The 17,242-nt window shown below is 44.5% G+C and overlaps 1 protein-coding gene across 4 annotated transcripts in view; it reads right to left on the minus strand.

The window, feature by feature from the left end:
* The window catches only part of LOC101734103 (coiled-coil domain-containing protein 77), a 19,382-nt gene extending 4,939 nt beyond the window's left edge, over positions 1-14,443 (minus strand). Inside the window, exons 1-4 of one of the 4 annotated variants that reach the window (XM_031900327.1) lie at positions 14,293-14,443; positions 13,055-13,098; positions 7,231-7,294; positions 6,374-6,590 (exon numbers count right to left, since the gene is read on the minus strand). In XM_031900327.1, coding sequence (XP_031756187.1) covers positions 6,374-6,590; positions 7,231-7,268 — 255 coding nt within the window. In that variant the 5' untranslated portion in view covers positions 7,269-7,294; positions 13,055-13,098; positions 14,293-14,443. Of the gene's footprint in view, positions 1-6,373; positions 6,591-7,230; positions 7,295-8,513; positions 8,534-11,071; positions 11,118-13,054; positions 13,099-14,292 lie in introns of those variants that run through there. The other 3 variants (XM_031900326.1, XM_031900328.1, XR_004222183.1) reach the window with 3 other exon arrangements.
* Between the last annotated feature and the right edge of the window lie 2,799 nt (positions 14,444-17,242).

Consider the following 17,242-nt stretch of genomic DNA (forward strand, 5'->3'; position numbering starts at 1 on the left):
CCATATTCATTCATTCCTCATTCTCACTGGGTTTATAGTTATGTGTAACTCTCACTGTGTCTGTCCGTCCCTTTCCCTTCTCTGCACTGCTGGTTCTGACTCCTGATACAAGTTCCCAATATCCATTAATTCCTCATTCTCACTGGGTTTATAGTTATGTGTAACTCTCACTGTGTCTGTCTGTCCCTTTCCCCTCTCTGCACTGCTGGTTCTGACTTCTGATACAACTTCCCAATACACATTCATTCCTCATTCTCACTGGGTTTATAGTTATGTGTAACTGTCACTGTGACTGTCTGTCCCTTTCCCTTCTCTGCACTGCTGGTTCCGACTCCTGATACAACTCCCCAATATCCATTCATTCCTCATTCTCACTGGGTTTATAGTTATGTGTAACTGTCCCTGTGTCTGTCTGTCCCTTTCCCTTCTCTGCACTGCTGGTTCTGACTCCAGATAAAACTTCCCAATATTTATTCATTCCTCATTCTCACTGGTTTTATAGTTATGTGGAACTGTCACTGTGTCTGTCTCTCACTTTCTCTTCACTGCTGGTTCTGACTCCTGATACAACTTCCCAATACCGATTTATTCCTCTTTCTCACTGGGTTTATAGTTATGTGTAACTCAGTGTCTGTCTGTCCCTTTCCCTTCTCTGCACTGCTGGTTCCGACTCCTGATACAAGTTCCCAATATCCATTCATTCCTCATTCTCACTGGGTTTATAGTTATGTGTAACTCACTGTGTCTGTCTGTCCATTTCCGTTCTCTGCACTGCTGGTTCTGACTCCTGATACAAGTTCCCAATATCCATTCATTCCTCATTCTCACTGGGTTTATAGTTATGTGTAACTCACTGTGTCTGTCTGTCCATTTCCGTTCTCTGCACTGCTGGTTCTGACTCCTGATACAAGTTCCCAATATCCATTCATTCCTCATTCTCAATGGGTTTATAGTTATGTGTAACTCACTGTGTCTGTCTATCCCTTTCCCTTCTCTGCACTGCTGGTTCCGACTCCTGATACAACTTCCCAATATCCATTCATTCCTCATTCTCACTGGGTTTATAGTTATGTGTAACTGTCACTGTGTCTCTCCGTCCCTTTCCCTTCTCTGCACTGCTGGTTCCGACTCCTGATACAACTCCCCAATATCCATTCATTCCTCATTCTCACTGGGTTTATAGTTATGTGTAACTCACTGTGTCTGTTTGTCCCTTTCTGTTCTCTGCACTGCTGGTTCTGACTCCTGATACAACTCCCCAATATCCATTCATTCCTCATTCTCACTGGGTTTATAGTTATGTGTAACTCAGTGTGTCTGTCTGTCCCTTTCTGTTCTCTGCACTGCTGGTTGTGACTCCTGATACAACTCCCCAATATCCATTCATTCCTCATTCTCACTGGGTTTATAGTTATGTGTTACTCAGTGTGTCTGTCTATCCCTTTCTCTATTCTGCTCTGCTGGTTCTGACTCCTGATACAACTCCCCAATATCCATTCATTCCTCATTCTCAATGGGTTTATAGTTATGTGTAACTCTCACTGTGTCTGTCTGTCCATTTCCGTTCTCTGCACTGCTGGTTCTGACTCCTGATACAAGTTCCCAATACACATTCATTCCTCATTCTCACTGGGTTTATAGTTATGTGTAACTGTCACTGTGTCTCTCCGTCCCTTTCCCTTCTCTGCACTGCTGGTTCTGACTCCTGATACAACTCCACAATATCCATTCATTGCTTATTCTCACTGGGTTTATAGTTATGTGTAACTCACTGTGTCTGTCTGTCCCTTTCTGTTCTCTGCACTGCTGGTTCTGACTCCTGATACAACTCCCCAATATCCATTCATTCCTCATTCTCACTGGGTTTATAGTTATGTGTAACTCACTGTGTCTGTCTGTCCCTTTCTGTTCTCTGCACTGCTGGTTCTGACTCCTGATACAACTCCCCAATATCCATTCATTCCTCATTCTCAATGGGTTTATAGTTATGTGTAACTCTCACTGTGTCTGTCTGTCCATTTCCGTTCTCTGCACTGCTGGTTCTGACTCCTGATACAAGTTCCCAATACACATTCATTCCTCATTCTCACTGGGTTTATAGTTATGTGTAACTGTCACTGTGTCTCTCCGTCCCTTTCCCTTCTCTGCACTGCTGGTTCCGACTCCTGATACACCTCCCCAATATCCATTCATTCCTCATTCTCACTGGGTTTATAGTTATGTGTAACTCTCACTGTGTTTGTCTGTCCCTTTCTGTTCTCTGCACTGCTGGTTCCGACTCCTGATACAACTCCCCAATATCCATTCATTGCTTATTCTCACTGGGTTTATAGTTATGTGTAACTGTCATTGTGTGTGCCTGTCCCATTCTGTTCTCTGCACTGCTGGTTCTGACTCCTGCTACAAGTCCCCAATATCCATTCATTCCTCATTTTCACTGGGTTTATAGTTATGTGTAACTCACTGTGTCTGTCTGTCCCTTTCTGTTCTCTGCACTGCTGGTTGTGACTCCTGATACAACTCCCCAATATCCATTCATTGCTTATTCTCACTGGGTTTATAGTTATGTGTAACTCACTGTGTCTGTCTATCCCTTTCTCTTTTCTGCACTGCTGGTTCTGACTCCTGATACAACTGCCCAACATCCATTCATTCCTCATTCTCACTGGGTTTATAGTGATGTGTAACTGTCACTGTGTCTGTCTGTCCCTTTCCCCTCTCTGCACTGCTGGTTCTGACTCCTGATACAACTTCCCAATACACATTAATTCCTCATTCTCACTGGGTTTATAGTTATGTGTAACTGTCACTGTGACTGTCTGTCTCTTTCCCTTCTCTGCACTGCTGGTTCCGACTCCTGATACAACTCCCCAATATCCATTCATTCCTCATTCTTACTGGGTTTATAGTTATGTGTAACTGTCCCTGTGTCTGTCTGTCCCTTTCCCTTCTCTGCACTGCTGGTTCTAACTCCTGATACAACTTCCCAATGCCGATTTATTCCTCTTTCTCACTGGGTTTATAGTTATGTGTAACTCACTGTGTCTGTCTGTCCCTTTCCCTTCTCTGCACTGCTGGTTCTGACTCCTGATACAACTCCACAATATCGATTTATACCTCATTCTCGCTGGGTTTATAGTTATGTGTAACTGTCACTGTGTCTGTCTGTCCCTTTCCCTTCTCTGCACTGCTGGTTCTGACTCCTGATACAAGTTCCCAATATCCATTAATTCCTCATTCTCACTGGGTTTATAGTTATGTGTAACTCTCACTGTGTCTGTCCGTCCCTTTCCCTTCTCTGCACTGCTGGTTCTGACTCCTGATACAAGTTCCCAATATCCATTCATTCCTCATTCTCACTGGGTTTATAGTTATGTGTAACTCTCACTGTGTCTGTCCGTCCCTTTCCCTTCTCTGCACTGCTGGTTCTGACTCCTGATACAAGTTCCCAATATCCATTCATTCCTCATTCTCACTGGGTTTATAGTTATGTGTAACTCACTGTGTCTGTCTGTCCATTTCCGTTCTCTGCACTGCTGGTTCTGACTCCTGATACAAGTTCCCAATATCCATTCATTCCTCATTCTCAATGGGTTTATAGTTATGTGTAACTCACTGTGTCTGTCTGTCCATTTCCGTTCTCTGCACTGCTGGTTCTGACTCCTGATACAAGTTCCCAATATCCATTCATTCCTCATTCTCAATGGGTTTATAGTTATGTGTAACTCACTGTGTCTGTCTGTCCATTTCCGTTCTCTGCACTGCTGGTTCTGACTCCTGATACAACTCCCCAATATCCATTCATTCCTCATTCTCACTGGGTTTATAGTTATGTGTAACTCACTGTGTCTGTCTGTCCCTTTCCCTTCTCTGCACTGCTGGTTCCGACTCCTGATACAACTCCCCAATATTGATTCATTCCTCATTCTCACTGGGTTTATAGTTATGTGTAACTCTCACTGTGTCTGTCCGTCCCTTTCCCTTCTCTGCACTGCTGGTTCTGACTCCTGATACAAGATCCCAATATCCATTAATTCCTCATTCTCACTGGGTTTATAGTTATGTGTAACTCTCACTGTGTCTGTCTGTCCCTTTCTCTTCACTGCTGGTTCTGACTCCTGATACAACTTCCCAATATCCATTCATTCCTCATTCTCACTGGGTTTATAGTTATGTGTAACTGTCACTGTGTCTGTCTCTCACTTTCTCTTCTCTGCACTGCTGGTTCTGACTCCTGATACAACTCCCCAATATCAATTCATTTCTAATTCTCACTGGGTTTATAGTTATGTGTAACTGTCACTGTGACTGTCTGTCCCTTTCTCTTCACTGCTGGTTCTGACTCCTGATACAACTTCCCAATATCCATTCATTCCTCATTCTCACTGGGTTTATAGTTATGTGTAACTGTCACTGTGTCTGTCTCTCACTTTCTCTTCTCTGCACTGCTGGTTCTGACTCCTGATACAACTCCCCAATATCAATTCATTTCTAATTCTCACTGGGTTTATAGTTATGTGTAACTGTCACTGTGACTGTCTGTCCCTTTCTCTTCACTGCTGGTTCTGACTCCTGATACAACTTCCCAATATCCATTCATTCCTCATTCTCACTGGGTTTATAGTTATGTGTAACTCACTGTGTCTGTCCGTCCCTTTCCCTTCTCTGCACTGCTGGTTCCGTCTCCTGATACAACTCCCCAATATCCATTCATTCCTCTTTCTACCTGTGTTTATAGTTATGTGTAACTGTCACTGTGTCTGTCTGTCCCTTTCCCTTCTCTGCACTGCTGGTTCTGACTCCTGATACAACTCCCCAATATCCATTCATTCCTCATTCCCACTGGGTTTATAGTTATGTGTAACTGTCACTGTGTCTGTCTCTCACTTTCTCTTCTCTGCACTGCTGGTTCTGACTCCTGATACAACTCCCCAATATCAATTCATTTCTAATTCTCACTGGGTTTATAGTTATGTGTAACTTTCACTGTGACTGTCTGTCCCTTTCTCTTCACTGCTGGTTCTGACTCCTGATACAACTTCCCAATACCCATTCATTCCTCATTCTCACTGGGTTTATAGTTATGTGTAACTCTCACTGTGTCTGTCCGTCCCTTTCCCTTCTCTGCACTGCTGGTTCTGACTCCTGATACAAGTTCCCAATATCCATTCATTCCTCATTCTCACTGGGTTTATAGTTATGTGTAACTCACTGTGTCTGTCTGTCCATTTCCGTTCTCTGCACTGCTGGTTCTGACTCCTGATACAAGTTCCCAATATCCATTCATTCCTCATTCTCAATGGGTTTATAGTTATGTGTAACTCACTGTGTCTGTCTGTCCATTTCCGTTCTCTGCACTGCTGGTTCTGACTCCTGATACAAGTTCCCAATATCCATTCATTCCTCATTCTCAATGGGTTTATAGTTATGTGTAACTCACTGTGTCTGTCTGTCCATTTCCGTTCTCTGCACTGCTGGTTCTGACTCCTGATACAACTTCCCAATACCCATTCATTCCTCATTCTCACTGGGTTTATAGTTATGTGTAACTGTCACTGTGTCTGTCCGTCCCTTTCCCTTCTCTGCACTGCTGGTTCCGTCTCCTGATACAACTCCCCAATATCCATTCATTCCTTTTTCTACCTGTGTTTATAGTTATGTGTAACTGTCACTGTGTCTGTCTCTCACTTTCTCTTCTCTGCAATGCTGGTTCTGACTCCTGACACAACTCCCCAATATCCATTCATTCCTCATTCTCACTGGGTTTATAGTTATGTGTAAGTGTCACAGTGTCTGTCTGTCCCTTTCCCTTCTCTGCACTGCTGGTTCTGACTCCTGATACAACTTCCCAATATCCATTAATTTCTCATTCTGACTGGATTTATAGTTACCGTATATACTCGAGTATAAGCAGAGTTTTTCAGCCCCCAAAATGTGCTCAAAAAGTAACCCTCGGCTTATACTCGAGTCAATACATTTTTCCAGTTTTCTTAGGTAAAATTAGGTACCTCGGTACCTAGTTAGCAGGCATATGGCTTAAAGAAACTGGAGAATGACAAAAACCATTTGCAGGAAAACATACAATGCTGCCTTGCAGAACTGAGCTCCTAGGTTCAATTCCAGCCAGGGCACTATATGCTTGCGTGGGTATCCTCTAGGAACCCCAGGTTCCTCCCACACTGCAAAAACATACAGGGTTCTGTAAACTCCTGGTAAAAGTGACCACAGTGTGAATGTGAATTGTAAGCTCCACCGGGACTGATGAAACAATGTACTTAGTGATCTCTGTACAGTGTAGTCGAATACACCAGCGCTATATAAAGGATAATAATAGTTATCAGCAGTATTGCTCTTAGCAAGGGCGCATACTGACCTGCTCCTCAAAGGTAGCTTTGTATTGCTCCAGTTGCTTTACCAGATCCTCGTGTTCCTCATCAAACTCAGCGATCTTCTTGCGGTAATACTCTAACAGCTCTCTGGACGGCCGCAGGAAAGCCAGGCGCTCGTTGATTGGAGGCAGCGGAGTGGAGTCCCCTCGGTTCTTCTGGGTGTGGCTGGAGCTCATGGTGGTATCTTGAAGGGAAGGAGACCTGTAAATAACAAAACCATATAGATAAAATCATACAAGCAGCTCCAACTTTAGGATCACAATTTTGCATTGAGAGCAGCCTATTACAGGTATGGGACCTGTTATCCAGAATGCTCTGGACCTGGGGTTTTCCAGATTAGGGGTCTTTCTGTAATTTGGTTCTCTATACTACAAATCTATTAAAAAATAATTTAAACATTACATAAACCTAAAAGGATTGTTTATATAGGATTTATTATATCTAAGTAAGAACCAATTACAAGTTACTGTTTTATTACTACAGAGTGTTTTTGGAAAATGTTATTTATTTATTTATAAAGGGGTCTATGCGAGACGGCCTTCCTATAATTCGGAGCTTTCTGGATAACAAATTTCTGGATAATTGATCCTATACCCGTACAAACAATCCAGGGTACTAATTTCTCTGTCAAAAATATGTTACCCATGACATATATATATATATATTACATTCCCAATGATTATGAGTGCGCAAAATCATTGGGAATGGATATTGGATAAAACTAAGTGCAGCACCCGTTTGTGAATTGTGAATGTGGACTGTTCATGGGAGTGCGGACCTTACAGTGTTTATATATATATATATATTTGTTTCTTCTGAAATAAATTGGATTTTGACTTACCTTCCTTCATGCATGCCACGGTGGGGTGAAAAGTCCATATTTTCCAGCCTTTTTCAATTCACAGCTACAGAAAAAAGTGAAGACACACAGAGATTCATTGATAGGAACAAGATAAAGGTGGTAAGTGAATTGCTATAAACGTACAGATGGTTGGCCAGCATGGTCAAAATTGGCCTAACATTCCCTAACCAAACATACTGTAGACTGGTATGGGCAGCTATAGGGTTAAAGCTGGACAATAGGTGGGTAGCCTAACTCTCTTGCTGGGAAATCAGTGAATACAAAGGGTATTTTCTGTATAACCCCCCGGGGGCCAGTGCTGAGGGCAGCAGCTTCAGGGGGTGTCTATATAGGATTTTTTATTTGCCATGGATACATATAAGGGACCTATCATGGCTTATGGGATGCTCAAGGAGAACTAAAGCTTAACTAAAGCAATAGGCTAGCAATGTTTTAGGGTTATGTTTTGGGCTTCTGTACCGGCCCAAGGCAACCACAGCCCTTTAGCAGGTATGATCTGTGCCTTCAAAGATGCCCCCAGCTGCCCCCCATTTTCTTTTCTGCCGATTCCCTGCACTTGCTCTGTGCCGCTCTCAGTTACGGAGCTTAGGGACCAACGGACAATATACTGTATATATAGAATATAAATGCAACAGTATAAAGCTGATTAGTAATTCATTCAGATTCACATAACATTGCAGTTCTGAAACCAGTGCAATTAGAAACAGAATGTAATAATCAGACCTGTAGCATCAGTTTATAGGACAGGCCAGCCTCATTTTCTGCTTGATAATTTGTAATGGCCTCTCAACAGCTGCTACTATTGCTCTGTGAGGCTACAGTTTATTTGTTATTTATACTTTATATTATGTATCTTTCCATTCAGCCCCTCTCCTATTCATATATCAGTCTTTCATTCAAACCACACCCTGGTTGCTAAGGTAATTTGGATCCTAGCAACCAAGTAACTTCTGAAACTCCAAGCTGGAAAGCTGCTGAACAGAAACTTAAATAATTAATAAAAATTGAAGACCAATTGAAAATTGTTTCAGAATATTACTCTCTATATCAGGGGTCCCCAACCTTTAAATCCATGAGCCACATAAAGTGGGGAACAAAAAAAGCACAATAAAAGCTCTGGGGGTGCCAAATAAGAGCTACGATTGGTTAGGGGGTCAAGTGCGGGGTATGGCATATTATTTAGCATACAGACCTATCCAATGGCGCTATAGCTGTGCATAAATGTATATAACCCCTGCCCCCAGATGTCACACTGTACGTACCTGTACCCCACCTTACGAGCTCTGTTACAAGGTACTACGCGGGTCCCCTACCGCCAGATGCCTTCCTCTCAACTGCACCATCCAAACAACCCGCCTCCGCCTCCGCAAACGGGACGGATGTGGCCCGTGGGCCGCAGTTTGCCCACCCCTGATTTAGCCACTGGTTCTGTTCTTTATACAGGGGCACTTCTGCCATGGGATAAGGTGAAAACATTGGGTGCTCCACACTAGCAATTTGACTCCCACTGCACCCTCTAAAATGTATGTGCTGGGGTGCCATTGGCTATATTACACTAATGTAAAATGCAGATCCGCACCCCATACCTTATATAAGACACAAGGTCAGAGGTGCAGGTGTTCTGCCTGGTACAGCCAGATACATGTACATTTGTTAGTATGTAAACCAAAGGCAAAGTTGTATAGCCAGGGCCAGATTTCATTATAATGTGCCCCTAGTATACTGGGAAGGTGCTTCCATAGTCTTTATTTGATTTTAAATGAAAACAAATTAAAACTCATTAAACATTGTCCAATCCATCGCTGCCATAAAACCATCCAGAAAATATATATTTCTCTAATTCCAGGTCCTCAGTGATCCAGTCCTAATACTACTGCCCACTGAGACCAGGGAGGGGATCAGGGAATACACACAGGAGAAGCGGAGTAAAACTGGAAAGGATCATTCATTTATCTCTGAAAGAATCGCACATGTTCAGGAAATAGCAGCGGTGTACAACTATCAGAAAGGAGCCCCAACCTTTCTTACTCGTGAGCCACAGTCACATGTAAAGAGACATGCACATGCACCCAATACACCTGCAAGTCAGTTAGGCTAGGCTGTGGGGGGCAATAGGGTACATGGCAGGGGCCACACGTACAAGGCAATGCTCTGGGTACACAATAAGCTATGTATGTACTGCCCATCTAAGGGCAAACAAAGCCCATATAAACCTCACTCGTCAAAAGGGTACACTTCCCCTTTAACAGCAGCGCCTGTCATGTGATGTCACTGGGATGAGAGCTGCCTTCCCACTAGGAAAGGTTCAAGTATCAAATTTCAAGCTTCTTGTCATAATCAAATAACAAAGATGCATCATTACTGTAATGAAAGTGACAGTTGGTACAGTCCATGGTTGCCATGGTAGTGAGAGGTAAGCGTGCATCACCTTTGCTCCACTATTTACACAGTGGAGCAAAGAAATTGTGATGTCAATGTGATGTCAATGTGATGTCAATGTGATGGGAGCTGCCTTCACTCTAGGAAAGTGACAGTTGGTACAGTCCGTTGGTTGCCATTGCGGTGAGAGGTAAGCGTGCATCTCCTCTGATAGATTTTTTGCCTAAAAACCCTTATTTTAGCTAAAAAGAGGGGCAATAGTTGGGTGACTCCCCCCCCCAGACTAGGGGATGTTGCTCCTGTCAACGATTTTAGTGAATTGGGAGAATTTTCCGCTAAAATGGGCTTTGCAGGCGCCTTTACTCCCAGCGCTGGTTGGGAGACACAGACCCAGGGTTGGGCAGTACTGACAGGCTGCTAAGAGTTTTGCCCCTCTGCCCCCGGGTATCTGCCCTGCCCTTATGTACCAGCCTTAATGTGTAACTGAATGTAAGGCAATAAATACCAATACGTTTCCCTATTACAGAATACTGAGTGTCAGTAAGCGTGAGATTTGGGGGGAACACTTTGAATGGGGCCCCTGACCCAATGTTGCACCTTAAAAGGGTAAATGCATTATCCGTGAAGCTGACTTGCCCTTTTTATTCCCGTCTCTATACAGATTGCTGCAGTGAGCGACTCTTTGGCGACTTTGCGCTTCGGTGCTTATCCAGTTTTTTTGGATAGTTTTTTTTTTCTGGCTTCTCCTCAATTCACATTTTCCACCCTTAGTGAACGAGCCTAGAGGAGAGCCAGAACCTATTGAGGGGGCCCCTTAGGGTTCCCCGGCCCTGGGCCGGCCGGCCGGCCCCCCCCGGTCCATCTGTTTTTTACCATCTCTGGAGCATCATATGAGAGGTAATGTAGCAAATCCAGTTTATGATTTCTCCTACAGCAAGTCTCCCCCCCATCAAAAATGAACTGTAAATAGAACACAGTACAGGTATAGGACCTGTTATCCAGAAAGCTCGGGACATGGGGTAGTCCGGATAAGGGATCCTTCTGTAATTTGGAACTCCATACCATAAGTCTGCTAAAAATCATTTAAATATTGAATAAACCCAATAGGGCTGTTCTGCCCCCAATAAGGGGTAATTATATCTTAGTTGGGATCAAGTACAGGTACTGTTTTATTATTACAGAGAAAAGGGAATCATTTAACCATTAAATAAACCCAATAGGGCTGTTCTGCCCCCAATAAGGGGTAATTATATCTTAGTTGGGATCAAGTAAAGGTACTGTTTTATTATTACAGAGAAAAGGGAAATCAGTTTTAAAATTCTGAATTATTTGACTAAAATAGAGTCTATGGGAGAAGAGCTTTCCGTAATTCAGAACTTTATGGATAATGGGATTCCGGATATGGGGTCCGATACCTGTACAGATAAAAAGGAAATCATACCTGTATTGGGAAATGCTAAAGTGATGTTTTTCATTTTGTCTTCATAGAAACAACATGTTCAAGCGGCTGAAGTGCTGTTTCTCTTGCTTCGGCAAGGTAAGGGCTTCATCTCTTTCTGCTGTAACAGGACATATTTCATTCTGTGGGAAACTTCATGTGTCACTCAATACTCACTCCTCCATTTATTGCATTATAGTTTTCCTATTTGTGCTTTTATTTTCTCTGATAAAACTTTTTTTCTTCATTACAGAGGAAACGAAAGAGGGCAGATGATCCAACCCCAGAATCTGCCATGGTAAGAACTGGGCAACATCATTTCCTAAACACCATTTTCCTACCTACTTGTGTTATCAAAGCCGTGTTATTTCCTTGCCTATAGATGTCTATGCACAATAACCTTGATGAGGCTACACTATGTACACAGGGACCCATTTACAGGTTAGGGACCCATTATCCAGAATGCTCAGGACCTAGGGTTTTCCAGATAAGGGGTCTTTCCGTAATTCGGATCTCATACCTAAAGTCGGCTAAAACATTATTTAAACAGTAATTAAACCCAATAGAATTGTTTTGCCTCCAATAAAGGGTAATTATATCTTAGTTGGGATCAAGTACAGGTACTGTTTTATTATTACAGAGAAAAGGGAATCATTTAACCATTAAATAAACCCAATAGGGCTGTTCTGCCCCAATAAGGGGTAATTATATCTTAGTTGGGATCAAGTACAGGTACTGTTTTATTATTACAGAGAAAAGGGAATTATTTAACCATTAAATAAACCCAATAGGGCTGTTCTGCCCCAATAAGGGGTAATTATATCTTAGTTGGGATCAAGTACAGGTACTGTTTTATTATTACAGAGAAAAGGGAATTATTTAACCATTAAATAAACCCAATAGGGCTGTTCTGCCCCAATAAGGGGTAATTATATCTTAGTTGGGATCAAGTACAGGTACTGTTTTATTATTACAGAGAAAAGGGAATTATTTAACCATTAAATAACCCAATAGGGCTGTTCTGCCCCAATAAGGGGTAATTATATCTTAGTTGGGATCAAGTAGAGGTACTGTTTTATTATTACAGAGAAAAGGGAATCATTTAACCATTAAATAAACCCAATGGGGCTGTTCTGCCCCCAATAAGGGGTAATTATATCTTAGTTGGGATCAAGTACAAGGTTCTGTTTTATTATTACAGAGAAAAAGGAAATGATTTTTAAAAATGTGAATTATTCAATTAAAATGGTGTCTATGGGAGATGGCCTTTCCGTAATTCGGAAATGTCTGGATAATGAGTTTCCGGATAAGGGGTTGAATACCTGTACTAAGGTATCCTGAGAAAAGCTTGCAATTATTTACGTTTTGTTTTTATTTTGTCTCGAAAAATTTAAGATAATTTAGAGTACTTTCTCTGAAAATTCGAGATTTTCTTTTTAAAAACCATAAACGTATAAAACTTTATATGACTTTTTTTGACTGGCAAAAAGTGCGCCAGGTTTAAGCTGGTACCATCATTTGGACCTGGCAATGCCGTTTGCCACGTGAGTAATAAATAATTCAATAATAAAACACCAGTCCCTGAATATTAAATATAACTGATTTTAACTTCTTTTTAAAAAGCTCAGTTAATTTGATAACTTGACTTTTATCTCTTTACCAGGAACCACCAGAAATCCCTGGCAAAAACACCTGCCAAGTAAGTAGCAAAAAATATACATGAAATGGTTTGGTTTTTGGAAGTTTAGTGAATTTGTATTGTACCGGGTCTTTTTTAGATACTAAACTACAGAGTTATAGTAAACTGATCAGGTAACTTTATTTCTCTTAGGAGGAGAAAAAGAGCCAGACTTGAAGCCGGCGATAGAGAACTGCCGGGTAAGCGTAAGAGAGGGGAGGAGAGTTGGGGCAAATGAAAATCACCCTATATTTTATACAAGACTGTATATTAGCTTCTTTATTACAACGAGCACATTTTTCACTTACCTTTTCTTTAATCAGGAGACTCCAGAAATCCTGGACATGAAGATCTGTCAGGTAAGGAAAAATAATAGGGTCACAATAAAGAAAGATATTTTACATTCACTTTGGGGGAGGCAATTTGTTAGGCACCGACGACTTCAGCGTTGGTGAGTCTGTCCCACCTCCTTATTATGCCCTGTGTTACACAGCAACATACACCTTCTATTTCTCATATATTTATATCAAATAACACTTTCCCAAACTTTGCTTTACTTTGAGCCATGAGAATTTTTTTTTACAATCTTTTTTTCGGTTTTAAACAGGATGAAGAAGTGATTGGGCAGGAGAGCCCCGACACCGGCCCCTGCCACTCACAGGTAAGCAGAAAATAACACATGAATGAAAAATATTTATTTTTATCATCTTCTCTGCTGATCTGAGGTTTTCTTTCATAACCAGGAACCCTTGGAAGAACATGGAGATCCTCCCATCAACACCTGTGAGGTACGGGGGCAAAAAGTTTGCAGGGGTCCCAATGTGTTTTTATTGGCGCTACAGGGTTCATGAATAATATCTGTAAAGGATAATAATTATATTTACCTAACAGTCAGTATCTGTTACTTAGCGGTCTTCTATCTCGTATAAATTAGAAAATGAAAAAATGATTGGTTGCTATGATTACATCCACTCACACAATTTAACTCATAGGCTGCCACCACATGTGTAGATTCTCGGCCTGCGGATAAACACGGGCTGGGAATCCGACCCCATGTCCCTAAATGCTTCTTGATGTGCCGGCGCCCCGAGCCATTGCGCTGCCTTGGGTTCAGGCAAACAGAGTGGATTTTGGTGGGAAACTCCTGAGTATAGCTCCAGCCAACACAATGGCTCCAGGTGCAGGCACGGCAATAAGCTTTTTGGGGTACAGGGGGGAAGATATTCAGCCTGAGTTTATGCACAGGCCTAGAATCCACCAATCAAATGTGCAAATAAGGGAGCAGGGAGCCACTGGGGCTCTGTACTTACTAATGTTGCAAAACTGTATTTATATTTCCCAGGAGTCACCATTCCAAACTGGCCACGACACCGGCCAGGAAGAGAGCTCAGAAGAGCAACTGAGCGAGGAGGAGGACCTTGAGGAGGTTTGAGCTGAATTTAATATTTTTTCTCTCAATATATCATTAGACCATTTTAAACCTCCGAGCAGCCCCCAATCCCACCACATCATGGAAACTCTTATGTAGGCCCCATTCCACCCTTACCTGAATGTCACAAGTGCTCAGTGGGGCAGTTGGTCACCACTTTGTGCCTCCGTTAAAGCCTCTCAGACCTTCCACATCTCTCATTGCCCTTCTAGAACATGCAGACTAAAGCCAAGATGCAGGAAGGCTTCACTATACATAGTCCTGCAATCAGAGCAATGAGGGGTATAAAAGAAAGGACACTGCAAAACATAACAAGCATCAACCCTGCCCCCAAGCTCTGCTGTCTCCCCTTATTTATGGGCACAAACATATACATTTGGGTGTTGCAGTTCTACTTTAAGGTCGAGGGTTGGGTTCATATAACAACAAATAGGAGATATGACAGGAATCTGGCACTAACACCTGCCAGCCTGAAATCTCCAACAGAGAGCGAGTGGGCGCTCAGACCAACGACTGCCCCCGTGTCACATTCCTTGTGCCCCTGACTCATTTCATTTTGGGTTTGGGGCTGTTTATTTACCTCTCTGCACTGATTAAATGTTTCCTATGGGGGGGAAGGGCAACTACCAATACTCTGCACTGGGGCAGTAATCCACGGTGGCCAATAAGATGTTTGCTTTCATGGTTCTACCTGTAGCTGACTGAACAAAGGTAATAGCTATATGGTTGCTATGGGTTACTGCCCAGGTGCAGTTTTGCCCAGTGTTGATAAATGAGCCCAACTGTATCATGTGCTGGCCTCTGTGGCCATTTCACATTCCTGTGAGTAACGATCTGCCCTACAGATATCACTGCTGATTCCCTGGTGGCCAATTGGGGGTGAGGCACAAACGGCTGCTGTAGCGCTGGCTTACATATCCCCCTTACCAAATGGGTTTTCCCACTGGCGCCAGGTAACCAATACAAGAATGAAAGGTACCATCACAGGTTGCGGATATTCTGTAGCCCCAGCATTTTATATCTAAAGAACAAGTATTTGTCTGTAGTTTTTATCTTATTTAAACAATTTCTAAAATGTTTCTCTATTTTTTCAGCGCTCGACCGGAAGATTGATCAGGGCAGTATCCTGCCTAGATCTAACTTCCCTTGCCCTCCTCGACACCAGTCCCCTCCCTCCCACCCCTTCATTCGACTCAAACCCCACCCTCCCACCCCTTAGTTCCAGGCCCCCACTCTCCCACCCCTTCGTTCCACACAAGACCCCACCCGCCCCCCGCTTTGTTCCAAGCCCCCTCCCTCCCACCCCTTCCTTCCAATCAAGTCCCACCCTCCAACCCCTTAGTTCCAGGCCCCCACTCTCCCACCCCTTCGTTCCACACAAGCCCCCACCCGCCCCCCGCTTTGTTCCAAGCCCCCTCCCTCCACCCCTTCCTTCCAATCAAGCCCCACCCTCCAACCCCTTAGTTCCAGGCCCCCACTCTCCCACCCCTTCGTTCCACACAAGCCCCCACCCGCCCCCCGCTTTGTTCCAAGCCCCCTCCCTCCCACCCCTTCCTTCCAATCAAGCCCCACCCTCCCACCCCTTAGTTCCAGGCCCCACTCTCCCACCCCTTCGTTCCACACAAGCCCCCACCCGCCCCCCGCTTTGTTCCAAGCCCCCTCCCTCCCACCCCTTTCTTCCAATTAAGCCCCACCCTCATGGAGGAGGTGGAAGAGGAGGAGATTTGGTTGTAACTACCAACACTCTGCACTGGGTAGGTAATAAACTGTGGCCAATCAGATGTTTGTTTTCATAGTTCTACCTGTATCTGACTGAACAAAGGTAATAGCTATATGGTTGCTATGGGTTACTGCTCAGGTGCAGTTTTGCCCAGTGTTGATAAATGAGCCCAACTGTATCATGTGCTGGCCTCTGTGGCCATTTCACATTCCTGTTAGTAACGATCTGCCCTACAGATATCACTGCTGATTCCCTGGTGGCCAATGGGGGGTGAGGCACAAACGGCTGCTGTAGCGCTGGCTTACATATCCCCCTTACCAAATGGGTTTTCCCACTGGGCAACAACTGGCGCCAGGTAAGCAATACAAGAATGAAAGGTATTACAGGTAGCGGATATTCTGTAGCCCCAGCATTTTATATCTAAAGTATTTGTCTGTAGTTTTTATCTTATTTAAACAATTTCTAAAATGTTTCTCTATTTTTTTCAGCGCTCGACTGGAAGACTGTTCAGGGCAGTATCCTGCCAACATCTACCTTCCGTTGCCCTGCTCGACACCAGTCCCCTCCCTCCCACCCCTTCCTTCCACACAAGCCCCGCCCTCCAACCCCTTAGTTCCAAGCCATGCCCTCCCACCCCTTCCTTCAAAGCCCCGCCCTACCATCCCTTACTTCCAGGCCCCCACTCTACCACCACTTCCGCTAAATCCCCCGCCCGCCCCTTCCACTAATCCCCGCCGCCCGCCCCTTCCACTAAATCCCCGCCGCCCGCCCCTTCCACTAAATCCCCCGCCCGCCCCCCCCTTCCATGAATAGCCCGCCCGCCCCCTGTCCACTGAATCCACCGCCCGCCCGCCCCTTCCACTGAATCCACCCGCCGCCCGCCCCCTTCAACTGAATCCACCGCCCGCCCGCCTTCCACTGAATCCACCCGCCCCCCTGACCCCCGCCCCCCCTTCACTGAATCCACCCGCCCCTCCCGCCCCTTCCACTGAATCCACCCGCCCCGGCCCGCCCCTTCCACTGAATCCACCGCCCGCCCGGCCCCTCCACCTGAATCCACCCGCCCGCCCGCCCCTTCACTGAATCCACCGCCGCCCGCCCCTTCCCACTGAATCCACCCGCCCGCCCGCCCCTTCTCACCTGAATACACCCGCCCGCCCCGCCCTTCCACTGCAATCCACCCGCCCTCCCGCCCCTTCCACTGAATCCACCCCCGCCTCCTGATTCCCCGCCCCCCTTCCACTGAATCCACCCGCCCGCCCGCCCCTTCCACTGAATCCACCCGCACCGCCCGCCCCTTTCCACTGAATCCACCCGCCCGCCGCCCCTTCCACTGAATCCACCCGC

This window comes from Xenopus tropicalis, chromosome 4, assembly GCF_000004195.4.
Source record: "Xenopus tropicalis strain Nigerian chromosome 4, UCB_Xtro_10.0, whole genome shotgun sequence".
Taxonomy (NCBI): Eukaryota; Metazoa; Chordata; class Amphibia; order Anura; family Pipidae; genus Xenopus; species Xenopus tropicalis.